The sequence below is a fragment of the Lynx rufus genome, unplaced genomic scaffold (assembly GCF_022079265.1).
Source record: "Lynx rufus isolate CCGP_SWC_20201006 ecotype Redwood Valley unplaced genomic scaffold, mLynRuf1.p SCAF_11, whole genome shotgun sequence".
In the NCBI taxonomy this organism is placed as follows: Eukaryota; Metazoa; Chordata; class Mammalia; order Carnivora; family Felidae; genus Lynx; species Lynx rufus.
The window spans coordinates 10,855,029-10,873,005 of record NW_025814825.1 but is presented as its reverse complement, the minus strand read 5'-3'; the positions used below and the strand labels follow the sequence as shown (position 1 = coordinate 10,873,005).

General features: G+C 38.5%; 1 protein-coding gene across 2 annotated transcripts in view; it reads left to right on the top strand.

Moving 5' to 3' along the window:
- The first annotated feature begins 228 nt into the window (after positions 1–228).
- RUFY2 (RUN and FYVE domain containing 2) overlaps positions 229–17,977 on the top strand; it is a 50,030-nt gene continuing 32,281 nt past the window's right edge. Inside the window, exons 1-8 of one of the 2 annotated variants that reach the window (XM_047072853.1) lie at positions 229–293; positions 2,194–2,367; positions 6,293–6,410; positions 9,752–9,853; positions 11,639–11,762; positions 11,957–12,018; positions 13,428–13,493; positions 17,510–17,579. In XM_047072853.1, coding sequence (XP_046928809.1) covers positions 290–293; positions 2,194–2,367; positions 6,293–6,410; positions 9,752–9,853; positions 11,639–11,762; positions 11,957–12,018; positions 13,428–13,493; positions 17,510–17,579 — 720 coding nt within the window. In that variant the 5' untranslated portion in view covers positions 229–289. The other variant, XM_047072852.1, reaches the window with a different exon arrangement.

Here is a 17,977-nt window from a genome sequence, read left to right as displayed (position 1 = left end):
CTCAGGCTCCTCACACGCGAGGTCACCTTCACGCTCCTCTTTCTTCTCCTTCCGGTCCGACTGGACGCGAGGAGGCCTGGCGAGGGCGGGTTTCTCTCCCGCCGGTTGCAGGCCCCGCGGCCCCCCACTCGCGGCGCCGCGGGACCGCCCGGGCGTCCTCCCGCCGCCGGGAGCGCTGTGGGCCGCGGCAGGCCTGGTGGCAGACGCCGTGGCGGCCGCCGCGCGCCTGAAGGAATCTGCTGGCGGGGCCCAGGGCGTCCCCGCCCGAGACCGCGCCGCCGTCGCCGCCATGGGTAAGGGGAGCGGACCGAGAGCGGACCCTGGGCTCTCCGTCCTAGGACGCGGCCGGGCGAGGAGGACCCGTGGTGATAGGCACCGAGGCCTCGGGTCGCCACTGGGGCCCGAGTCCGGGCCTGGACCTGGGCGGGGGCAGCCGGGGACTCGGGGGCGCCGGGGATCGCCATGGCAACGCGCGGCCGCCCCTTGTTCCCTTCCGACCCCGCCCGGGTTCTAGGGCCTAATGGCCGAGGGCTCCTTGTCTGACGACTTCCAAGGGGCGAAGCCAGGGTCGGCCAGGGGGCCGCTCCCGGGTCGGTGGAACAGCCGCGGACGGGCGATGACTTTTCAGGTTTGGGGGTGGCGGAGGGAAGACGCGTCTCAGGTTTTGGCTTGGGTGCCCGACGCCAAGGGCGGGAGAGGTGCAGCGATGCCGCGCAGGACCCCGGGTGAGCCCTCCGTGGGGAACCTGGGGGCGCCCCGAGCCCTTTGGGCAGCCTTACTGCAGGGAGGCAGGGAGGGGACTCTGGGCCCGGGCGAGATGAGGGGACTGGCTCTTGGCCTTGTTGGGGCTGCGAAGAGCCGGACACATCTTCGAGCCCGGGCGGGGCGCGGTCGGCGTGTAAGCGCTCCCGGGCGAGGAAGCTGCGGGCGCGGAGCATGGACCTGCCTCGGAGCAGCTGTAAAGGCGCCTTTTGTCTGCTTGTCCCTTCACAAGTTACGGATCGTGATCCACACTGTTAAGAAAAATGAGAATTGGTACAGATTATGAAACATCAAGTGGTTTCCGAAAAATGAGGGAATCCTACCACGATGCAGATTTGAAGGAATGTGTGTGCAGATTTTCCACCAGTTAGCTTGGTCATAGCTGTTGTGGGTGTTTGCATTTTTAGTTGCTTAGAATTCTGACTCAGGTTTCACCCTTAGCTCAGAACTTGAATACTGGATCATTGGAAACCCTGGACTTTTGCTCAGTAGAGGAGGAACCGACACTTGGTTCACTTGGACTAGTAGATTTGCCAGAGATTATGAAAGGTTATACTAAGTGCTTTCATTTTTCTGCACTTCATTTTGTCATCTGTGTTGGCTGTAAACATTCCTGCCTGTCACAACAGTGGTGAGAATAGGGGGAAACATCTGAATTTCTAAATTAAGAATAAAATTTGTGGGGAAGAAAAAGAGTTTTGTGATATGAATATATCAATTAAAAATCAGTTTTTTTTTTTTTTAATATATCTGTTAACTTAGTTTTTGACTGAATCAGCTGTGTGGAAGGGCAGGAAACTTAAATGTGAAATAAGGACTCTGCTTTTATTTCCTCTGGGAAAATAAAGGAGTCATGAAATACAGAACTACAGTAGCAATGAAAAAACAAGATGGAAAGAGGGCTAAAATGAAAGAATTGAATGGCTTTGCCTGTATCCCCTTATTTGTCCAGTTGTTTTTATTTACCTGTCATATTTATAGATGATACTGTGATTTTAAAATTGTAATTGCCTTTTATTGCCAGTTCTGAACATTTTTTGCCTTGAGATTCATCCTTGGACTACTGCTGTCCACCTTTTGCATGAGACTCTTAAATATGTTATTACTCCAATCTTAGCTCCAGAAGTCATTAAAAAAAAAATCAAAATTCATTCTCCCTGAAGAGGTACCACAAAAAGTAAAATAAATACCAGAAAATAACAAATTTGCACGGTCTTGAGAATAATCCATAAACTGTGTCTTGGATAGGCATGGTAATGTTCTATGGTGTGTGTGAGAGACAAAAAAAAAAAAGCGTGGGTTAGTTAGGGAGACTAATTTGTCAACCAGAGAAAAACAGCATTGTTCATTTTACAGCAGAATGAAAGGGTTTATATATTTTTCAATGTCATGTCTTGCAAATGATGATGGACTCCTTTCTTGTGCTTTCAGCTACAAAAGACCCCACAGCTGTAGAGAGAGCAAACTTGTTAAACATGGCTAAGTTGAGTATCAAAGGACTCATTGAATCTGCTCTGAGCTTTGGCCGCACTTTGGATTCTGACTATCCCCCCTTGCAGCAGTTCTTTGTTGTTATGGAACATTGTCTGAAACATGGTCTTAAAGGTATCATGAGATTAAAAAAAAAAACCTAATTAATTTATAATCCCCTTGTTCCATCTTAAACATCCTGGAAAATGTGATATTTGTTGAGGTCATAATTATTGTTACTTTACATTTGAAAAATACTGGGTGGGTTGGTTTTGGGAGAAAACAGCCTACTGCTTTATGTTTTCTTAAATAAGTTGTCTTCGGAAAATGCCTACTTAGGGGCTCCTTGGTGTCTCATTTGGTTAAGCATCTGACTCTTGGTTTTGGCTCCGGTTCATTAGATCGAGCCCACATTGGAGCCTGTTTGGGAATCTCTCTCTACCTCTTTCTGGCCCTGCCCTGCTCTGCTCATTCTCTCTCAAAATTAAAAAAAAAAAAAAAAAAAAGATGCCTACTTAGTGTTTTGTAAAAACATTTTCCATTTCCTCCCCGCCCCCCCCACATATTCTGAAGTGATTTGTTTTCTAGGGGAATTATAGAGTTACTTAAAAAATTTTAAGCTTAAAACAATGTTAAAATTAAAAAAAAAATTAAGCTTAGTGATCCCAATATGAAGTCTTATTGCTAGTTTCAGCCCTATTGAACAAATACATTAAAATAGTTGATTGCTGGGGCATCTGGGTGGCTCAGTCGGTTAAGAGTCCCAGTTAGGCTCAGGTCATGATCTTGTGGTCCGTCAGTTCAAGCCCCATGTTGGGCTCTGTGCTGACAGCTCAGAGCCTGGAGCCTGCTTCAGATTCTGTGTCTCCCTCTCTCTCTGCCTCTTCCTCACTCATGCTGTCTCTCTCTCAAAAATAGACATTAAAAAAATTTTTTTTAAAATAGTTGATTGTTGAAATATAAACCTCCTTGGGACCCGGGAAGAGATCTAGAAAGATTTTCTTCTGGATTGGGTTATCGTAGAAATGTGAGTGTTCCCTGGAAATGATGATAATAGTGGATATTGTATTCTTCTACACAGTTGAATTTATTGTTACTTGTGAAATGTTTATATTATATTTAGTTATTTAATATACATTGTGTAATAACTATTCTTTTACTTATTGTATTAACAGTTGTTGGTAGTTTTGGTCTCTACTTCTTTTGATCAGCTGTGTAGGGGCTCTGTGAGTAAGAGTTTATACCCAAGTGACTATTATAATGCAAAAGAAGTGACTATTATAATGCAAAAGAAGCTTGCCTGGTTCCTTGTTGGTATAGTATGAACCTGGTTAAGTTGGGCAGACCTAGAAGTTCTGACTAAGGGGCAGGAAAGTGAGGATCAATGTAAACAGCAAAAGAGCTTTACATAAAATTGAGAAGGAGCCTTGACATCGAAATTTGAGACTCTATGTGATGTTATTAAAGTACTAATTTCTTTTTTTAATTAAAAATTTTTATTGAGATATAATTAACATTATTTTCAGGTATACAACATAATATGATATTTTATGTATTGTGAAATGATCACCACAATATGGTGATATCCATCACCATACATAGTTACAATTTTTTTCTTTTGATGAACTTTTAATATTTACTCTCTTAGCAACTTTCAAATATATGACAGTATTATTGTAGTCATCATGCTGTACATTACATCCTTATGGCTTACTTATTTTATAACTGGAAGTTTATACCTTTTGACTACCTTTACCCATTTCCTCTGCCTCCACTCTCTGCCTCTGGCAACCACCACTCTGTTCTGGTTTTTATTTTGTTTTTTTTAGATTCCACTTTTTCTTCAATTGAGGATGAAGTAATTTTTTTTTATTTTATTTATTTTGAGAGAGAGAGAGAGTGTGCACACAGGTGCATGCGGTGGGAGGGGCAGAGAGAGAGGGAGAGACAGAATCCCAGGACTCCATGCAGGGCTTGATCTCACAAATTAAGATCTTGACCTGAGTTGAAACCAACAGCTGGATGTTCAACCCACTGAGCCACCCAGGTGCTCTGAAAACAAAGTAATCTTAAAAATTGTGTAAAGAATAGTGAAATCTACTCTTTTTGTACATGAACCAAACAACATAGAAGCACATAGAACAAAAACTGTTTCCTTCATTCTCTTCCTTCTCTATTCCTTGTCATTGTTCTAGCTCTTTTCTGTTGTTTTTTTTTTCTTTTACTGTATATAGAATTATGCTATAAGTATTATTCTGTGACTTTTTTTTAAAAGATTGGTGATATGGTTTGGAGATCTTTCCATTTACATAGAGATCTTTATCACATTTTTAATGGCTCTATAAAGTTTCATAGTATATGTATACCATAACTTAATTAACTGTCCTCCTCTTAGTGTACCCTTAGGTTGCTTCCAGTTTTTTACTATTAATATTGTGTTGGGGCTCCTGGGTGGCTCAGGTGGTTAAGCTTATGACTTTTGATTTTGGCTCAGTTCTCACAGATCTCACAGTTCATGGGTTTGAGCCCCATGTTGGGCTTTGCACTGACATCGCGGAGCCTTCTTGGGACTCTCTCTCCTTCCCTCTCTTTCTGACCCTTCCCCACTTGTATGTTCTCTCTCTCTCTCAAAATAAATAAAGTTAAAAAAAATTGTACTGTAAGTACATTGTTGGGTACGTGTGTTTGTATACTTGCTCTCTTTAGGAGAGGATTCCTAGGAGTAGAATTACTGGGTCAAAGGATATAGGCAACTGGCCTCTATGAAGGCTTCACTGATTTATCAAACATCATATTTTTTCCTACTCTTAATATTATCAGTCTCTAAATACTTCTTTCAATACATCAAGAAGCCACCAATCTGATCTAACACCTTGAGTTTAAAAAGAATTGTTTTTTTAAATGTTTACTTAGTTTTGAGAGAGAGTTGGAGCATGAGTGGGGGAGGGGCAGAGAGAGAGAGAGAGGGAGGCACAGAATCCCAGGCAGGTTCCAGGCTCTGAGCTGACAGCACAGAGCTTGACGCAGGGCTCCAACCCATAAACCTCGAGATCATGACCTGAGCCCATGTCGGATGCTTAACCAACTGAGCCACCCAAGGCACTCCTAACACCTTGAGCTTTAATTTGCTTTTCGACAAACTTTTATTTAAAAAAAATAGCAGTGACAAAAACCTTTATTTTCTCCCATGCTGCAGAAATGGAATTTGCAAAGTGATGGCCAAATAGTTAAATTTTAAACTCTTCTTTCCTTTTTTTTTTAAATTAATTAATTTAGTTTTGAGAGAGAGAGAGGGAGAGAAAGAGAGCAAGTTGGGGAGGGGCAGAGAGAGAGGGAGAGAGAGTATCCCAAGCAGGTTCCGCACTGTCAGTGCAGAGCTGTCGTGGAACTGTGAGATCATGATCTGGGCTGAAATCAAGATTCTCATGCTTAACCCACTAAGCCATCCAGGTATACCTAAACTCTTTTCTGAATTTATTTGCCTTTACTTCACAAAATATCAGGAGGCATGTCCTAACAGTCATAGGCTTGTCTTGATGAATCAATGTGAAGCTACTTTGTGCTGATTTTTTCCCCCGAAAGGAAAAATTGCTTATCTTGGTGATTGTCCTTGGTTAGTGCATATGATAATCACCCTTGATCTGCAGGAGATCTGATCAGTACTAAAAAAGAAATATGTAGTGATTTCATAGTTTTATATTACTCAATTCTCACACCTTTTATGTTAAAAGTAAAATAACTACTTATTTGTCTTTGGTTTATTTAATAAGCTGATAAAGATCACCCTGCTAGGGCTGCCAAACTTCTTTATTTTGATACTGGTAAAGAATAATCCCAGTTATTTTTTTACTTTAATTACCTGCCTGCATATTTCTCATAGGGAAGAATGGCCAAGATGCATATTTCTGATAAGGAAAAATATCAGGATCCTGATAAATAGGTTTCTGATCAGTAGGGCTGTGTAGTGATAAGAGAGGAAAGGACGTTGAAACTAAATATTTAAAAGGAAGTTATTACAATTTTATATGTTGAAGTTGTATGCATTACTTTTTTTTTTCAGTAAGAAAATCATTTTTGAGTTATAACAAAACTATCTGGGGCCCCTTGGAACTGGTGGAAAAGCTGTACCCAGAAGCAGAGGAAATAGGAGCCAGTGTCCGGGATTTACCTGGTCTCAAGTAAGTAATCTTATTACTTGTTCATTTCTGACCACAAAAGAATATTTACTGTTTCTTAAAAGTACCTTACACTCTATTATCTTCTCTTAGCTGTAAGTAGCCTTTTTGCATTCTCTCCTAATAAAATTCTATTCTTTCTATTTGGCTTAGCTCAAATTTCATTTCCTTTATGAACTTTCTCTTAGCCTCTTCGGTTTTTTTTAAGGTTTATTTTTGAGAGAGAGAGACAGAGCGCAAGTCGGGGAGGGGCAGAGAGAAAGGGGGAGACATAGAATCCAAAGCAGGCTCCAAGCTCTGAGCTGTTAGCACAGAGCCTGATGTGGGGCTTGAACCCACAATCCATGAGATCATGACCTGAACCAAAGTCTGACACTTAACTGAGCCACCCAGGTGCCCCCTGTTTTAGCCCCTTCAGTAAGAACTAACTGCTTTTCCATTTATACCCTATCACTGTATTCACTCCTTTATTCTGTGACTTCAATTCTGCATTGTATTGCAGGAAACTGTAGGTCCCTTTAAAATAAGATGTGTCGGGGCGCCTGGGTGGCTCAGTCGGTTGAGCGGCCGACTTCAGCTCAGGTCATGATCTTGCGGCCCGTGAGTTCGAGCCCTGCGTCAGGCTCTGTGCTGACAGCTCAGAGCCTGGAGCCTGTTTCAGATTCTGTGTCTCCCTCTCTGACCCTCCCCCCTTCATGCTCTTTCTCTGTCTCAAAAATAAATAAACGTTAAAAAAAATTAAAATAAAATAAGATGTGTCAATTATGCATTTCTGTTTCCTGAGTGTTAAGCTAGTTTGCAGGAGTAAGCTAGTCGGCAGCAAGTAACTATTTGCTGAAGCCTGATTTAGGTTAAATCCAGGGCATAGGCTCAGGAGATTTGAATTCTCATATAAGACATTTATATATATGGGACTGGTGCAAATTACTTTTTTTCTCTGAAAATTGGGATGTATAGTGTCATGTGCCCATTTCACCAAACAAATATGTATAATATGTTGTAAACGTTGCGTTTTCTGTCAGATTATCAGTGTACTTTCTCTTAGCTTTATAATTGAGAGTTTTACATGTTACAGGGAATATGGTAGGGTTTTCTGGCTGTTAACACAACATCCAAATATTTCCAAGTTGTAGTTAATTGAATGATAAAGTAAATGGCTACTGTTTATTAAGCACTGTATCAGGGTAATAAAATGATTGTTTTCCATGAATTGTCTCATTTAGTGCTTACTTCAGTTTTACAGGGTAGAGATTATTATAATAATTACATAGATGCGAAAAATAAAGGTCAGAGAAGTTATAGTTAATACATGGCAGAGTGAGGATTCAAACTCAGTTTTTATTTTTATTCTTATTTATTATCATTATTATTTTTTGTAAGTAATCTCTATACTCAGTGTGGGGCTTGAACTCATGCTGAGATCAAGAGTCACATGCTGTATCAACTGAGCCAGCCTGGTGCCCCTCAAACTCAGGTTTTAGAGTTAAATAGCAAGTGATGTTCACACTTGATGTATCTTATAATGATATATTAAGAAGGATAGTGATTTTCAGCAAAGATAGAAGAAAAAGGGAATTATAAGTCTCAAAAAGAGAAGTATAAGCAGGGGTGCCTGGCTGGCTCTTGATCTTGGGGTTGTGAGTTCATGCCCCACATTGGGTGTAGAGATTATTTAAAAATAAAATCTTAGAAATACACAATTTGGTTATTTTAATATGAAAATACATGTTCATATTGTTTTTTTTTTTTAATTTTTTTTTTTCAACGTTTATTTATTTTTGGGACAGAGAGAGACAGAGCATGAACGGGGGAGGGGCAGAGAGAGAGGGAGACACAGAATTGGAAACAGGCTCCAGGCTCTGAGCCATCAGCCCAGAGCCCGACGCGGGGCTCGAACTCAGGGACCGCGAGATCGTGACCTGGCTGAAGTCGGACGCTTAACCGACTGCGCCACCCAGGCGCCCCATGTTCATATTGTTTTTAAAAAGCCTAACTCTACGAGAGTAAAAAATGTTTTCTGAAGAATGGTATTCATTAAAATGCTAAACCATAAAAATCTCATTAGCTCTTTGTTGTGAAGATTAATTTTCCTCCCATAATACCTGCTGAAACATTTTTTTTTTATTTTTTAAAGTTTTTTTTTTTCAATGTTTATTTATTTTTGGGACAGAGAGAGACAGAGCATGAACGGGCGAGGGGCAGAGAGAGAGGGAGACACAGAATCCGAAACAGGCTCCAGGTTCTGAGCCATCAGCCCAGAGCCCGACGCGGGGCTCGAACTCCCGGACCGCGAGATCGTGACCTGGCTGAAGTCGGACGCTTAACCGACTGCGCCACCCAGGCGCCCCTGAAACATTCTTTGTATAAGAAAACATAAAAGTGTGAATGATATCTTTCTCTTAAGAAACCATACATATTCTGTAAAATTTGCTTTTACTTTTACTAAATGATAGAACTTGGATAAGATGCGTGAGATTGAATTTTTTATGGACAACTGGATAGAGAAACATTTGAAAAATAACAAGCAGCCTGGTGATTTCTCTTTAATTAATTACCAGCTCAATGCCTTCTTTTTTTTTTTTTTTTTTTTTTTTAGCTCAGTGCCTTCTTTGTTATGATTTTTAAAATTCAGATATGATGTCAGTTACATTTGTTTTTTAATGTTTATTTTTGAGAGGGAAAGAGCATGTGTGAAGGGGAGGGGCAGAGAAAGAATTTCAAGCAGGCTCCTCACTGTCAGTGCAGAGCTGGATGTGAGGCTTGAACTCATGAACCCTGAGATCATGACCTGAGCTGAAATCAAGAATCGGATGCTCAACTGACTGAGCCACCCAGGCATCCCATACTGTCAGTTACTTTTTGAAGGCATTATACTGCCTTATTTGATGCATTTTGTATATTCATCTTTTATTATTATTATTATTATTATTACTACTATTTTTTAAGTAACCTCTATGCCCAGTGTGGCTCTTGAACTACTCTTGAACTACCTGTACTGATTAAGCCAGCCAGGAGCTCCTTGCATATTCATCTTTAGAGGGTTAGGTCTGTTTGGACAAAATATTTCTTATAGAAATAGCCTCACTATTCAGAGTCCTTTCTCCTAAGGCATAAAATGTTACCTAGATGTCTTGCAGGTGCAGGTTTACCATAGAGACTTAAATAGCTCCCAGGGATTAGATTGCATGCTCAAAGAGCTAGCTTAAAACTGTAGACACAAAGATTAAACCATGATAAATTGCAGTTTTTATTTATTAATATGTACCTCAACAGAAATAGTATAATAGACTACATATTCTATAAGGGTTGGAGCAGTTTTCTGACCAGTTCGTTTTGCTTTTTAGGACCCCCCTGGGTCGTGCAAGAGCATGGCTTCGATTAGCCCTCATGCAAAAAAAAATGGCTGATTACCTGCGTTGCTTAATTATTCAAAGGGATCTCCTAAGGTTAGTACCATACCATTATATCATGTTCATTTTCATTTTAAAAATTTCATTTATATCCTATTTTCCAAAGAGAATTAAAGATGTGGTACAAAAGGAGACACAAATACAATAAGATGGTATAAAATAAAAGAAGAGCAACATGAGAGAGAAAATCATGGTAAGGACATAACACGGATCAGGAACTAGCCTAAAAAATGAATACCATAAGCTTTGTTTTGGCTGATAAGCAGGAAATTTATTTATGTGTTATATTTGTAAGTTAGTTTCATTTTTTTTTCTAAATTAGAGTTAATTCTATGAATAAAAATTCGTATTGGGATTTGGAACTTTAATTCAAGAGGTTTCTTTTTACATACTAAACTACTGTTTCACCTGTGTTGTGGGCACTTTTTAAACTGTCAGTTTAAATTGAAGGCCATATATTTAAAAAAAAAATTTTTTTTTAATGTTTATTTTTGACAGAGAGAGAGAGGGAGAGAGAGAGAGAGAGAGAGAGAGAGAGAGAGAGAATGAGTGGGGGAGGGGCAGAAACAGAAGGAGACAAAGAATCCAAAGCAGGCTCCAGGCTCTGAGCTCTCAGCACAGAGCCTGACAGGGGGCTCGAACCCGTGGACTGCGAGACCATGACCTGAGCCGAAGTTGGATGCTCAACTGACTGAGCCACCCAGGTGCCCCGAAGGCCATATATTTTTAAGCAGACTTTGAAAATTTCAAAGTAAGATAATCAGTTGTCAAAGGGAGCAGCCCATGGCTGTCCCTCCATTTGCACTTCTTCTCTTGGAGTGCCTCTCTAATGTTTTGGAGAATCTGGTCATTTTTTAATGTTTATTTATTTTGAAAGAGAGAAAGAGACTGTGTATGAGCAGGGGGAGGGGGAGAGAGGGAGGAGAGTGAGAATCCCAAGCAGACTCCACACTGTCAGCATGGAGCCCCAATGTGGAGCTTTATCTCACGAACTGTGAGATCATGACATAAGCCAAAATCAAGAGTTGGATGCTTAACGAACTGAGCTACCCAGGTGCCCCAAATCTGGTCATTTTTGGTTTTACTTATGACTCTGGTTATACATCTTGGTTTTTCCCATTTGTTAAATGAGAATGACCATACTTTAAGCATCAGCAATTTCTCAATAATATTCTGAAGGTCAATGAAAGTGATTAAATACTGTAAATGGGACTTCTTGAGGAAGGCATGAGGCCATGGTAATTAGTTCCATGAATACATAATTGTCAAGTCTTAGTTTTTAGATTGTCCTATTTCTTTCACAAGTCCTTTGTTTGAACATTTTTTAGTACATAGATATCCATAAGTATCTTTAGTTGATGATTATTAACACTTGCAATGTACATATCAAATGTTGATTTGAACATGGGCTTTGAAATGTTTCATATATCATTACCTACTGTCCCAAGACTCTTAATAAATCCTAGGCTTGAAAAGTCAACTCTGACAAGTATTGTAATCAGATCAGTAATAGTCACTATGTCTTCTGAGAGTCACAGACATTCCAGACCTCAGTGATGCCTCTTCTTCTTTTGATATATATTTCTTTGCTTCTCTTTTCTTTCTCTGTCTCAAAATTCTTTTTTCTCTTTTCTCTTTCCCATTCTTTTGCGTTGTCTATATAGACACTAATATTTCAAAATGTTTGTTATTCACATCTAGAAAAGCTGATTTGAAGAGACCTAATTTGTATGGATTTCATGTTTATATTACTGGGCTGAGATTTTAAATTTATGTTTGAAACAAATTTGTGTTTTAAGCTTTTTATTTTGATTTCCACAGTGAATTTTATGAGTATCATGCACTAATGATGGAAGAAGAAGGAGCAGTGATTGTTGGGCTGCTGGTTGGCCTGAATGTGATAGATGCTAATCTCTGTGTAAAGGGAGAAGATTTAGACTCACAAGTAAGTGAAAGTGACCAAAACCAAATGCAGAGAGTTTTTAGTTTGTGCTGTTCCTCTTGGATCCAGTTTACAACTCTAAATTGTAAACAGTGCTATTAAACATGAAAGGAAACTTAAGAGTGAAATTCAGTTGCATGTTAAATGTACTTTTAATATTTCTCCCCTTTAAATAAAAATAACATTATTTACTTTAGGTTGGAGTGATTGATTTTTCCATGTATTTAAAGAATGAAGAAGATATTGGAAATAAAGAAAGGTACGATTTTCCTAAGTTATTTCACATGTTGTATTTTCTATGGAGCTCTTTACAAATCACCATGGGGTCCATCTACTGATAATGTAGTTTTTATTTACTTTTTTGTGCATAGTTCCTGCTTTATTTTGTTTTGCTTCCATATAAAAGTTTCACAAAGCAAAAATCACTTAGAAGGAGGCTTTAATACGAGGTATGACTTTTGGTCACACCTGTTCTTGAGACCTATTTTAATAATCAGCTGTTTTTTGTGGTAAAAGAGATGAAAACTTATTCAAAAGTTTACAAATGCTGGTTCATTTCAAGATCCAGTGTTTAAATTTAAAATACACTCATTCCAGCTAAGAGAAAGGATAACTATGTAGCATAATAGCTGTGCTAATTATTGCTACAGTTGGAGTCCTATCACAAATGTATCAAAATAATATATACACCTTAAATTTATAGTTATATCAAGTATATTTCAATAAAAAATATACTGATGCAAAAGAAATTCTTAAAAAAATTTTTTTTAACATTATATTTATTTTTGAGACAGAGAGAGAGAATGAGTGGGGGAGAGAGAGAGGGAGACACAGAATCCGAAGCAGACTCTAGGCTCTGAGCTGTCAGCACAGAGCTCCATGTGGGCTCAAACCCAGGAACTGTGAGATCATGACCTGAGCCGAAGTTGGACGCTTAACCAACTGAGCCACCCAGGCACCCCGTCTTTTTTTTTTTTTTTAATGTTTATTTTATTTTTGAGAGAGAGAGAGAGAGACTGGGCATGAGTGGGGGAGGGGCAGAGAGTGAGGAAGACACAGAATCTGAAGCAGGCTTCAGGCTCTGAGCTGTCAGCACAGAGCCTGACAAGGGGCCAGAACTCATGAACTGCCAGATCATGACCTGAGTGGAAGTCAGCGCTTAACTGACTGAGCCTCACAGGAGCCCTGATGCAAAAAGAATTCTTAAATATATTTTTTAATGGTATTGTTAAATAGATTACTTGTTAGTACTAGATTTAATAAAGGTTATAATTAGTACACCGTTTACTGCCTCCTTAATGTAAAAATGTTGAATTTTATTTTAAAAGTAAGATAATGTGGGGTGTCTGGGTAGCTCAGTCTGTTGAGCATCCAACTTAAATGATCTCGGGGTTTGTGGGTTGGAGCTGCATGTTAGGCTCTGTGCTGACGGCTCAGAGCCTGTAGCCTGCTTCAGATTCTGTGTCTCCCTTTCTCTCCGCCCCTCCTCTGCTCATACCTTATCTCTTCAAAAAATTGATAAAAATGTTAAAAAAATTTTTAAAAATGAAAGCAAGATAATTTTTTTGCCATTATGTTTTACAACAGTTTTAGGTGATGTGGATACTTGTTTGGTCATCCATTGAACACCTTTTCAACTGACACAAAACTACTTTTCCCCATCTTTAGGAATGTTCAAATTGCTGCCATATTAGACCAGAAGAATTATGTTGAAGAATTAAACAGACAACTGAAGTAAGTATTATGTATACTTGAATACTTCGTACATTTGTGACTATTGTCTTAGGGGTTTTCTTCATCCTTTTTAGGTCAGCTTTACCCTATTCCTTCCTACTAAACATCTTTGAGAACGGGTTGAGGGAATAGAGAGTGGAAATTAAGAATACAGAGAAATCTTGGAGATAATTAATTTTCAACAAAAAATGAGAGTCAGATTTTCAAATAGGACCTTGAGAGAATTTAAAGATAGAATTTCTGAAGAGAGGTAAAAAAAAAAAAAAAAAAAGGATACAATTTCAGGGGCATCTAGGTGGCTCAGTTGGTTAAGTGTCCCACTCTTAAAAAAAAAAAAAAAATTAAGTTTATTTATTTATTTTGAGAGAGGGCACATAGGGTGTGGGGAGGAACAGAGAGAGAGAGAAAGAGAGGGAGAGAGAGAGAATCCCAGGCAGACTCTGGAGTATCAGCACAAAGCCTAGTGCGGGGCTCGAATCATGAACTGTGAGATCATGACCTGAGGTGAAATCAAGAGTCAGTCATTCAACCACCCAAGCCACCCAGGCACCCTTAAGTGTCCCACTCTTGATTTTGGGTCAGGTCATGATCTCACAGTTTGTGAGTTTGAGCCCCACATCTGCACTGTCAGTGCAGAGCCTGCTTGGGATTTTCTCAAGGGGCACTCTCTTCCCCCATCCCTAGACATGGACAGGCTCGCTCTCTTTCTCTCTCTCAAGACAAATAAGTAAACTTAAAAAAAAAAAATTCAATTTCAAACTTATCCCTGTACCCTTGAGAAAAAAAGGCTAGATATAGTGGAAGTTTATATCATTTTCATGATTCGAAAATTCATTTTTCCTACTTCAACAAGCTTCATGTGTAAATGTGGCTGTTGCCTCCCATGGTGGAATTTTTTTCCTTACAGTGTCACCTGGGCATTGAAGCTGTCAGTGAATACTCTGGGAAGAATTTCAGAGATCTGAATGTAAAATAGTATAGTGCAGTTCTGTCTAATAGAAGTATAATGTGAGTTGTTATACAGATAATTTAAAATTCTAGTAACCATATTAAAAGAAACTTGAAATTATTTTAGAACTATATTTTATTCAATCCAGTATATACCCAAAATATTATCATTCAGTATAAAAACTTTTCATGAGATACCTTATATTCTTTTTTTGTATTGTCTTCACAATCCAATGTGTATTTTACACTTAACAACACATTTCATTTTGGACAAAATAGCATAGGTATAGTGAGGAATCTTTGATATGTAGTTAGAAATGGACTGTTCCCATTAATTAAAATGAGTAGCAAAAATGGCAATCTTTGGGTGATGGTATTATGAATAATTTTTTATACTTTTATGATTTTCTAAGTTTCAGTAAGCATAAAATATAATTAAACATTTTCCCATTAGAAGAAGAAACTAAAGCTGTAATTCTTGCTTTCTCTGTGAAGTTGGATAGGAAAGATCTTCTATTTGTGCCTTTTTTTAAAGGAGTTTTAATGTTCATACGAAATATGTGTGTATGTATGTGTATTTAGTAATTTATATTTCTGAGATTGAGATTATATTTCTAAATGCAACTTTGTATTCCTTAATTATTTAATTTTAAACCTTTATTCCCTTTTGGGAGCAGGTAATGTATTCACATAGTTTAAACTTCAAAAAACACACACAAAAAAAGTCTTCCTTTACCTGATCAACTACCTGGTTTCCCTTTTCAGGAATCATTAATAAGTTCTTGTGTATGCTTCCAGAGATACTTTATGCAAATAGACAAGAATATGAATATATATTCTTAAAGTTCTCACTTTCCTCTCTCTTTTTTTTTTTTTACACATAAAGTAGTATAACTTTCACACTATTAATTTTTTTTTTTTTTTTTTTTTTTTTTTGAAGGAGAGAGAGAGAGGCAGAGCATGAGCGGGGGAGGAGCAGAGAGAAAGGGAGACACAGAATTTGAAGCAGGCTCCAGGCTCTAAACTGGCAGCACAGAGCCCGACACGGGGCTCAAATTCACAAACTGTGAGATCGTGACCTGAGCCGAAGTCGGAGGCTTAACCGACTGAGCCACCCAGGCGCCCCAACACACTATTCTATACTTCAGTGTTTTTATTCACTTTATCTTAGAGTCTATTCCATTTGGTTCAGAGAGTTTTTCTCATTTTCTTTTAAATTATGTGTATTAAATCATTTACAGCAATACTAGTGCCTTATTTTTGTACATTTTATGTATTTAAAAATGTTTCATTGTTTTTCTAATTAGAAAGTTTTTGTATATTTAGAATATTTCAAAAATATAGAAAATAGATATAGAAAAAAAATAGAACTCATATTATCCTTCATTCAAAAAAACCACTGTGATGATTTATTGTTTTTAAAAGTGCTTTTTTTGGGGTGCCTGGGTGGCTCAGTTGGTTAAGCGTCTGACTTCGGCTCAGGTCATGATCTCACAGTCCGTGAGTCCGAGCCCCACTTCAGGCTCTGTCTCTCTCTCTCTCTCTCTGTCATTTTTTTTTTTTAATGTTTATTTCTGAGAGACAGAGATAGCACATGAGCAGGGGAGGGGCAGAGAGAGAGGGAGAGACAGAATCCAAAGCAGGCTCATGCTGTTCTTGAAAAACTCAAGTTGTTTACCTAAGAATATTATATTTATTTATTTATTTTTAAATGTTTATTTTTGAGACAGAGACAGAGTGTAGTGGGGTAGGGGCAGAGAGAGACACACACAGAATCCAAAGCAGGCTCCAGGCTCTAGGCTCTGAGCTGTCAGCACAGAGCCTGACGCGGGGCTCGAACTCACAAACCGTGAGATCATAACCTGAGCCGAAGTTGGATGCTTAACGGACTGAGCCACCCAGGTGCCCCAAGAATGATTATATTTAAAAATGATTCGGGGTGCCTGGGTGGCTCAGTCCATTAAGCGTCCAACTTCAGCTCAGGTCATGATCTCACGGTCCGTGAGTTCAAGCCCCTTGTCAGCCTCTGTGCTGACAGCTCAGAGCCTGGAGCCTGCTTTGGATACTGTGTCTCCCTCCCTTTCTGCCCCTCCCCTGCTCATGCTCTGTCTCTCTCTGTCTCAAAAATAAATAAAAACATTAAAAATGATTCAATATGAATGAAAAAACATTTTTCTTGTTTCACCAGTTAAGCTAAAATACCAACATTTATTTCTGAGGCTGGTATAAAATGTGCTGAAATCTATAGATTTTATTGTAATATATACAGCATATCATGTCTTATTAAAGTTTGAGATGGTAGAATCAAGGCGTTGATAAATAGACTCAATAAAATGTACAATAATGTTCAGTCTTGATCAGTTTAAATAAAAATGCAAAAAACCAAGTTGTTCATGTGGCATAACATGACTTTCAACTATATCTTTGAAAGTCAGGGTGTTTGCTTAGCTGCAGGTTGACCAGGTACCTGATGTGTATGTGGTATTTATTCACAGTTCTCAAACTATAGGTGACTTTAGAGGTCTCTAAGTTATTATGAAAGTGGATAGGGGAAACTGAATGAGGTTTGTGTTGGAGACCACTGTGTAAGCGTCATTAAGCCACTTATAAAGTAGATATTTAAAGTTCATCCATTAAAAAATAATTTTGAATTCAGTCTTAACAATATTTGATGATCTTTGTGTGGAATCCATTTCTAAGTATTATAAGTTAAATGTAAGAAGGACTCTAAGAAGACAACAAAAGTAATGAGCAGCGTAAAATGTAATTTTAACAGAAGTGATCCCTTTTCTATAGTCTTTATTGCTGTCCTAGGCAAATGAAGTTATCCAACTTAATGAAATTTCCTACACCCAAAAATTCAGGGCTGTTAACTAACCAGAATTGAAATAAAAACTTAAAAAAAAAAAACAAAAACAAGGAAAAGAAGGATTAGTTAACCTTCAAAAAAAAAAAAAATTCAGGGCAATTGGTACTTGTTAGTCAACACATTAAGTCCAGGATAACATAGTTTTTTTGCCTTTGTGAGTTTGTGTGATTTGAATGAGTTTTTTCTTTATTAATTTCAGCAGCACAGTCAGCAGTCTCCATTCAAGAGTTGACTCATTAGAAAAGTCAAATACTAAGCTGATTGAAGAGGTATTGTAATCCAGCCGTGGATAATTGTCTTTCATGGACCTAGTATTTGTGAACCTTTTCCATTTTAAGTATGAATATATTAAGCATGTGCATGCGCACAGGCACATTTTCATCATTATGATGGAGTATTTGCAATATTGTTGTAATTGATGATTAGAAGTTCTAGAGAAATCACATATTCTCAGGCAAATTCTCAGGTGAATCTGTGAGATACTCCTAGAAATTAGCTCCAAAGATGACACTCCTATAAGCTCTTCTATAAATAAATGTTTCTCATTATAAAATCTGGATGACCTGTATGTAGATAGTGACTCACCTATAGTTTGAAATTCCTGTTAAAATGATACTGTCCTTCTTGTTGTACTATTCAGATTCCTTTTCTTTACAAGCACCACTAC